Source organism: Sesamum indicum, linkage group LG2 (assembly GCF_000512975.1).
Source record: "Sesamum indicum cultivar Zhongzhi No. 13 linkage group LG2, S_indicum_v1.0, whole genome shotgun sequence".
In the NCBI taxonomy this organism is placed as follows: domain Eukaryota; kingdom Viridiplantae; phylum Streptophyta; class Magnoliopsida; order Lamiales; family Pedaliaceae; genus Sesamum; species Sesamum indicum.
In genome coordinates, this window is record NC_026146.1 from 10,551,571 (window position 1) to 10,560,670 (window position 9,100).

Sequence of the window (9,100 nt, forward strand, 5' to 3'; positions counted from 1 at the left end):
CGGAATATTGATTGATTGATATACCATGGATAGCCAGTTAGTGGACCTTTCTGCCATAGGATATAATTCTATGAGTTAAATAAAATTTGTTTCATTTATTTGGATAAATGAAAGCTATTGAACTCCATGTTCTTTGATCACTGATAACTATCTCATGTTGCGTGTATTATTGTATTGGTTTCGGGATGATCCTGGATCCAATAGAGAATCCTTAAATCACTTATTGATTATGCAGCTCATCCGTCGTTTGTATAGTTCACGTACTTGTGATTTCCTTGGAGATGCACAATTTTGAATAAGTGAGTTAAATTCAATTCTAGGGGTGGATTGAACAAGACAAGGGATCTACTATTGTTCTATTTCATTGGCTAGATTGATGACCTAAAACATCATTGATGGTTGTGTGGAATTTTTCGAACTAATTTTCTACATTTTCAGATGCTTTACACCATGAATATTTTGTTAGAAGCCTCAAATTTTATTACTTTCTCATTTGAGGTCTGATTTCTTAATGGCCTTATATAAGTAAAAAAGCACATTAAATGCTTCATCAAGAACAAAAATCTAAGATGAAAAACATTAAAGATATAAAGGAATAATCTAAATTTTGCAACCAAAAAGTTACGAGTCAAGTGCAGAATTTATATTGATTTTCCAAAATGAAATATCAAAAAAAGTAAGAGAAGAGGGTGGTAGAAACCACACCAACAAAAGCCTGAAGTACCTCTCCATCGACTATTATGTCTATCATTCTTGGTGGGATGATGATATCCTCAACAAACTTAGCCAATTTTGATTCTGCTGCCTGTACATTAACAAGTCCTTATCATGGCTTCAGATATAACGGGCATAACATGGAAGCTATTTGAAACATCACAAAAGCTTGTGAAAATATTTTGCACAACTATACAGAGAAATAATCTCTTCATAACAAATCAAGCACAAAGTTACTGCATTTGGATCTTCTTGTAGCTACATGGATAGTTGTGTAAAGCATGCAAAAAGCGGTCCGGATATCTACATATCCTGGACTGGATGGTTTAAGGGACTTGGGCCCAAAATTTTATAGAATGCCAAACTTTAGGACCTATTTACTAGTCGCCCCTTCTGAATCACTTTCTTTCAATTTCGATTGTCTTTAGAATGTCAACCTAATAGGTTAACAACTCTAGTACTTCAAACATGTGAGCCAAAAAGGGGTGCTCATTGGGAAAACTCAAAACAAGAACATCAGCAAAGAAAACAATACCAAATGAATAAATTGAAGTTTCTTCTTGAGCCAAGGGGTGCTCTAGGACTTCAGCTCTGGCTTGGATTTAATACCATAATAATGATCTAAAAGCTTATACTATTAGAAATGTGTCCTTTACTATTTGATAACTACACATATTAGATGTTTTAATGCCAATTTGTGTTGTCCCTGCCACACTACAAATACTAAGCAAGCAAAAGAAGGTCTCTGGAGATATAGCAAGCAAGAGAAGAAAGGACCAAACGTCTTATTGAGAGTATTTAAAGGAACATTGTCAACATAAGATAGACAGAAGATGCACACTGCAGGCTGAAATTGCCTGACTAACTGTGATTTAGTTGTAGGAAATATTCTACACCGAAGAACATCATTATGAGAAATTCTCACTTGGCAATCCAGGAAACTTTACTTTTTATTATAAGATGGACAATCATAATTTTTTAGACGTGAAAAATAAGAGACTGCTTCTTTACATTACATTGAAGATAGACAAACAGGCAAAGGGATGGCATGCCAAAATTACAATTAAAGCAAAGAAAGAAAATTCACCAAAATAGGCCCTAGGACAAACTTATTTATCCAACAATTGCACTGAAATTTTTAAAGAGGTACAACGAACAACATTACCTTACGATTCTTCAGCTTGAGCCCCATATCCATAGATTTTTCTTGAAGAACCTTTATATCTGAACTTATTGAACCTATCTCGGCCTACCAAATGATAGTAAATTAGTGTATGGTCTTTCTGGTGCAACTAGTAGAGAGATTGATAGAGGATAGACAAATTACTGACTGGAGGTGATTTATTAAAGTAAGAAACACAATGAATCAACAGTATAACAAGGAGGTTTATTCAGAACTTTCGCACACAAGAAGTCATAGGAAAATGCAGCAACTTAACTTATTTGCTTACATAATTCCAAAACGTTGACCAAGAGAGCAGATGGTTCTCATTAATCCCAATTTAATCCTTATTTACTCCTACTTTATATGTTTTCAAGTGTTTTTATCAAGTGACATACCTAGCATGTGAAATTCATGTGCCTGATGCGGTGACGCCCAAGTCACACTTTCAGTAAAATGAGAAGCAACTGAACGGTAATAGAATATATGATGTGATACCTGAAATCCACTTAGAAGCTTTTCCATTTGCGCCAGGATGGTGTCACAATCATGAATTTGATCATGAAGTGAGACTAGATTGTCGCTTTCTTTAATGTAATCCTGGCTTGAACGAAAAGGGAAAAGGAGTTCGGACAAGTGAGTGTAGCTCAAATGAGTTACAAACCTTAGACATAGTCATCCTAGATGCATGGATATATCAGTTCAAGCATACGCTAACCGCCAAAACTACCGTAATCTTATTGAGTGACCTTTGGCATGTATAAATTCTAGTGGAACTTGTGTTTGTTACAAACTATTCTCCCTTTAGAGCTCTGATAGTTATAGTCATGTAAAACATCTTTTAAAGGACAATACATTCCAGGATGAACTAACCAACACCATACAAAACTGTTAAAAAGAAAAAAAAAACATATCATAGGAAACAAGATCAATGTAAATGCCTAGATCAAAACAAAGGAAATAGTGTATTTAATCAGAACCTCGATAGAGTCGAGTTCAATTTGCCTTAGATTATTCTCGACATCCTTGGTGTAATCCCGCAATTTTGTACCTTTAGACAGTATCATAGCAACTACCTTCAAGGGAAACAACAGAAAACCCATGAAAGATGGAAAAAAAAAATCCAGCAAATTAATATTATCAACTAGCAGAGTGCAAAAACTTGTTGTACAATACATCATCAGTTTTACAATCTTGAAGCTCTTGCTCTAGTCCCTCCAGTGAGACATCATCACTGACAAAAATGACAGGGCACACCACACATTCAACAAATCATAAAACATATGATGTGAATATGTATACGACCTACAAAATGGTATCTGGAGAAATTACGACCTACCTGGCTGCATCATCTTCAACCGTCAATTCGCCAACAAAGGCTCCCAAATCTAAAACAGGTGGCGGCCCATCATTTGCCTCAACCTATCCATATAATGCCGCAGTAAACATATGATAAATATTGAGTAGATCGAATTAACTATAACGAGAAATTTTAATGGAGAAATTATTGATTGATTCGCAGTTACCTCAGTCATCTTCTCTGAAACCTGTTGCGCCCCTCTATCTATCGTGTAGAAAAACAACACAAGGAGAAATGCAATTTGGAGAAGAGAGTAATTCTATGGGAGTAATCTCAGATCAGATCATCAGGTTTTGGCTTAAGAGGTCGTCGTTCTCGTTCACCAACGACTGACACAGATGTCGGAGTATGCAATACCAATACCATCTTTGCGCCATTTCGCTTTGGATCCGCAACTGGGCTCACCTTTTTGGCCCAATGCTGAAAATAACACCTCCTCCGCCCAAACTGACAGAAACGCCGCAGGGGGCCCCCTTACCTCGCTAGGCCGCGGGAGTTTGGGCGTGACTGGGCTGCCTCAACACTTCAGGCCCGCCTAATAAACAAATAAAAAAACAATAATCTATATCTGTAGTGTTATAAAAGAAAATCTTTTGTTGTATTAATTTTTAAATACCCAAATTTACTCTTAAATTCATTTTTTTCCCTCCAAATTAAATATAATTAGAATAGTAATTTTCAAAAGTTTTAATAATCTTATAATTTTGTATTTTTTTCCTCTCACCCACTAATCCATGTTTCTCCCACTACAAATTAATCCATGTTCGTTATAATTTTAATAAACGTATAATGACAATATATTTTTTCTCTATTATCTCACCCTATGTTTCTTTCTTCTCACATATCTTTTTTCCTTTCTTATCACAATTTTTTTTCTTCATCTTACATCATAATTTTTTTATATGCTCGGGGGAACCGCGTGCAACGACAACTAGTGCTCAATAAATATATGAGCACATATTAATACATGTTAATACACAGTAATGGATTTGATAGGTCTAACATGAGGTGCCCTTCAAAAAGACAAAATTGTTCCCTATAGAACCTCGCACACTTTTTAGTCGAATTGGATTGGGTGCGATTCAATCTGAGGTTGGTGATCTGAAATCACAATCGTCAAACACTCAATATTTAGAAGGCTAAAATCACGACACATGAATCCATTCAGGTACGATATTTGTACAGAATTTGAACCTCTAAAAAGCTTGTTCGTTTTCTTAAATTTCAAACATTTTTGAATCAAAACTATTTTAAAAGTATCATAATTTTTCGTCCCGAATCGAAATTGATTGAAAGATTTTCTAATACAAAGAAAGGTGTGGATAAAATGCTGAGTTGTCGATGAAATTGGTAAAAGTGATCGATTTGAGAGACAAGTGAACAAGGAAGTTGCTTTTAACTTTGTTGTATATATAGTCCATGAGAAAGAAGTTTATAAAATACACGTACAAAAGTATAAAGTCGTTAACGTAATGCTGTGCTCGCTTGAGCGATTCCGTTTCACATTGGAGAAAATTTAAGTGGACAAACAAGAGAGGAAGAGTGGGTGGAGATACAGTTGGTTAAATAATTTAAGGGTAAATTACAACGATATCTCTTAATATTTGATATATCAGTAAAACCTCTATAAATTAATACTCTATAAATTAATAAACTCTCTAAAATAATAAAATCCTCCGGTCCCGACTTGGGCCTTTGTAAAAAATCATCAAATTCGATAAGATAATAAAATAATAATTTTTTGAAAATTCCTTTATAAATATTAGGTCCCATTAAAACTCTAAATTAATAATTCATAAATACTACAATTATAAATATTATGGTAATTTACTAAAATATGAAGTCTGTAATGCTTTACGCATTTGATCATTCATGGATGATTTTGTGATGCATTTTAGATGAGAAAACATGGTTGGGTGTTATGAATTATTTTATTATCATATTGAGATTTATGTGTAGTATATGTTTCATTCATCATGCATGAATATATTTAATTGGGTATAATAGTTATTTAAGTGCAACAAATAAATGTAAACATGTATATTTAAGTTATTCCAATGAATTGATACATTTATCTATGAATATAGTAGTTAATTGTAAATAATGAATTGATATTATACATGAATATATTTAATTAGTTATAAAAAATTAATTGATGCATGAATATAATCAATGAAACATATATGAATTCATTTATTTTCAATACATATGTACTAAATTTGCTGAATTTAAAAAATATCTCCTTTAATTAATAAAATATTAATTTATCGATAAATTAATATCTCTCTAAATTAATAAAATTTCATGGTCCCAAGGTTATTAATTTATAGAGGTTTTACTGTAATTATGAGTATTTCTCATTATTTGAAAAATTACAAATTTCTTTATAATGTTTGATGAAATTCTGTAATTATTTGATGAAGGTATAAAATTGTTAACTTTGTCCTTACTAAAATGGAACATGATGATGAAACTTTTGAAAAATTATAAAAAAATTATCAACTTAGTCTGTAAAGAAAATAAAAAAAAATAAAAATATAAAATTATAATTTTTATCTCACAATGGCATTTTGGTTAGACCACAAAAAATGGATGAAAACTTAACAGAGACTAATGAATTGGCTAATTGTTAAACAATCGATAAAATTAGGGAGTACTGGTAGTTTTTAAAACAACGAGGGGTATTCATAATTATACCAAATCTTATAAAAGATCGTTATAATTTACTCATAAATGAATAAAGGTTACGTATTTTTTCCCAAAATTCAATCTACGGGAGTAAAACACATATACTATGTTTGGATGCATGTTTTTGCATTTTTCCAGACAAGATAAAACACACTCAATATTTATTTTTATGTTTTTACACCTTATTTGTGTGTTTTTTTATTTTTCAACTTTTTATGTATAATATATATATATATATACTTATATACATATAATATAAAAGAGACATGATTTGACTATAAACAGTGATTTGTGACTCAAAAAATATAACATTGAATATACAATATTTATATATAAAAATATATATAAAAAAATATAATTTGACAGTGAACAATTATTTTTGTCTCCCAAATCCCAACATTAAACCTACACCACTTATTTTAAAATATTTTAAATTACCTCAAAACATAAATTCAAACATCATATTTATTTTCAACATATATACTTATTTATCTTTATTTTTCTTTTCTATATTTAAAATACAAAACAAAACACTCAAAACAAAAATCCAAACATTAGGATAAGTCCGGACTATATTGAGTTGGGCCGGGGCCCAAGAAAGTACTGAAAGTATGGGCTTTCATCTGACTAGCTAGAAAGTACTTGCAATGTCCAACAACCGCCATTAACTGCCATAATATACGGATGCAGTCAAGTCAACACAACACTAGTAGTAGGATTACATCCTAGGAAAATACTGCATCCCACTGTCAATGGAAGGGGGAGGGGGGGCCCTCTTGCCCTTCAAGAATCAAGTACAACCCACACCAGCACAAGGTACCACACTCTCTGCTGCAAAATGAAGATGTTAATGTTTCATCAATTATGGACATAATTCGGAAATAACTTCACATGCAAAGTTCATCTTAGGTCAACACAAAAATAAAAGAGGTGCAGTGTCACCACGTGATCCCATAACACCCAGAAAATATGAACAATTCTTCAACTCTTTTATGGAAAATTTTTGTTCCGGATTAGGTTTGATCGAATGAAATTAATCATATAACAAATATGCATCCTTGTTTTGTGGTTTGTCATTTTTCTTAAACTGTACACCAATTACACGATAAGTGTATTGCACTTCCCATATGATCGATTCAGGTTCGATGTAGTTGGATACGGACCAAAATTTTTCTTGTTTTACCCTAATTATGATCTTCTTCCTGTAGTTGTAGCCATATTGACTTTTTCCCTATCTGTACTTATATACCACCTCTTTTTATTTCAGCTTCTCTCATCTCACAAGTTCTTGTCACTATATAGAGAGCTCTTCATCACTTCTCTCCTCTCTCCCCACCTACCCCCTCCCTCCCCCCCAAATCAAGAAACAAGAAAATGGGAAGACCTCCATGTTGTGATAAAGTTGGTATCAAGAAAGGCCCATGGACTCCTGAGGAAGATATCATTTTGGTCTCCTATATTCAAGAACATGGCCCCGGAAACTGGAGGGCGGTACCGACAAACACCGGTACGTATAATTCTTTGATTTTTTGTGTTTTTTTGAAGAATTCATGAATATGTACTAAAAGTTGTATTCGGGATTGGATTATGTTGTTTTGTGATATATTTTACGAGTTGATTTGGTATATATTTGCTCGATAATTTAGTCGAACGACGTTGTTCTTGTTTTGGTTTTAGGGTTGATGAGGTGCAGCAAGAGTTGCAGGCTCAGGTGGACTAATTACCTGAGACCTGGGATCAAGAGGGGAAACTTCACCCCACATGAAGAAGGGATGATCATCCATCTCCAAGCTTTGTTGGGCAACAAGTAATTGATTTATATATATATGTTCATCATGATTATATTATCTGATTCTTGATCGTCAAAGATTATAATCAGACGGTTGTGATCTGATTGGTGCAGATGGGCTGCTATAGCAACATACCTCCCACAAAGAACAGACAATGACATCAAGAACTATTGGAACACTCACTTGAAGAAGAAGCTCAAGAAGTTGCAATCAGGTAGTTTGCAACCCCAGACAGCATCTGATTCAACAGCCCATTACCATCAGTTCTTGTCCAAGAGCTACGGTGATCAGAGGGCCATGAATGAGAACAGCAAGCACCAATCAGGCCACGGCATGCTGAGTGAAAATTCGTCGGTCTACGCCTCCAGCGCTGAGAACATATCAAGACTCCTGGAGGGGTGGATGAGATCATCCCCTAACACTGCTAACACTTCCTACATGAACGAAAATCGCGACAGATTCTATCGCGATTTTGGGAAAATCGTTCCGTCTGAGCTATGCAACGATGGCTCCGGCTCATCGGTACAGTGCTACAGGCCACAGCAGCTTGATCAGCATGACGGTGCAAATGGGATTAATCCAGCTGATCATGACTTGGAGTGCATCTTGTCTTTTGATGATCACAAATTGACTAGCATGGCCTGTGACAAATCTTCGTGTGACTCTAGCCAGAAGGGCTCCGAGAGCAGCTGTGGGCTACTTGATCATCATGATGATCATGATCAGCATAATAAGGCGAAAATCGACAACAATAATCCTCCATTATCATTTCTTGAGAAGTGGTTGCTGGATGAAAGTGCAGGTCAAGTTGAAGGAGTGATGGAAATCCCACCAATATTCTAGTGAGTTTTTTTTAAAAAAAAAAAAAAAAAAAATTAATCTTGTTCTAGGGTTCCAAAAAGTTGGATTCTCTACTACTTAATTTTTCTTATATTTTTTGCTTTTTGGGCTCTTGGCTTAACAATTGTAACCTTGATTAATTAGGAATTTTCACTTCGAATAACGTACTTTTCTTTAACAACGAGTCAGAAATTAACTTCTCATCTTTATGCATTTGATATGTCGTGCACTTAATAAAGTATTGTCTATTTTGGCTAAAATCTTATAATTTTTGTCTTGAAATGTGGCAAACAGAGAGCTTGCACGTTGCTCAAATCGCTCGTCTCCATTCAGTATATATACAAAGATAGTAGCAGCTTTGCATTTTTGTAGAAAAATTGAATAAAGCAAATATACATTTTGCATGAATGAAATGAAAGATATATCAAATGGAAAAATCTTTGCTCGAACTAGGTTTTTGATACGTTTTCTTTGTGATTGATTGGTCATTTTTTTTTAACCGTACTCAAATCACATAACAAGTGTAGTATACTCGTCATATAATTG

General features: G+C 33.8%; 2 protein-coding genes across 2 annotated transcripts in view; one reads left to right on the forward strand and one right to left on the reverse strand.

Annotated features, from left to right (window-relative positions):
• The window catches only part of LOC105155727 (vacuolar protein sorting-associated protein 52 A-like), a 12,551-nt gene extending 8,946 nt beyond the window's left edge, over positions 1 to 3,605 (reverse strand). The window contains 7 exon segments of the mRNA XM_020691985.1: positions 725 to 805; positions 1,880 to 1,963; positions 2,375 to 2,476; positions 2,857 to 2,952; positions 3,053 to 3,110; positions 3,216 to 3,298; positions 3,403 to 3,605. Of these exon segments, the coding sequence (XP_020547644.1) occupies positions 725 to 805; positions 1,880 to 1,963; positions 2,375 to 2,476; positions 2,857 to 2,952; positions 3,053 to 3,110; positions 3,216 to 3,298; positions 3,403 to 3,411 (513 nt within the window). The 5' untranslated portion in view covers positions 3,412 to 3,605.
• Positions 7,220 to 8,732, forward strand: LOC105155728 (myb-related protein 306). The gene is made up of 3 exons (XM_011071650.2): positions 7,220 to 7,431; positions 7,602 to 7,731; positions 7,828 to 8,732. The coding sequence occupies exons 1-3, from the start codon at positions 7,299 to 7,301 to the stop codon at positions 8,555 to 8,557; spliced, it is 993 nt and encodes a 330-aa protein (XP_011069952.1). The 5' UTR covers positions 7,220 to 7,298; the 3' UTR covers positions 8,558 to 8,732.

Excerpts from the sequence above, each read along its gene's own strand:
- LOC105155728 (XM_011071650.2), top strand. The coding sequence starts at position 7,299 with ATGGGAAGACCTCCATGTTGTGATAAAGTTGGTATCAAGAAAGGCCCA. Across the intron at positions 7,432-7,601 it reads GGCGGTACCGACAAACACCG|GGTTGATGAGGTGCAGCAAG; the intron begins GTACGTATAATT and ends TTTTGGTTTTAG. Across the intron at positions 7,732-7,827 it reads CAAGCTTTGTTGGGCAACAA|ATGGGCTGCTATAGCAACAT; the intron begins GTAATTGATTTA and ends TGATTGGTGCAG.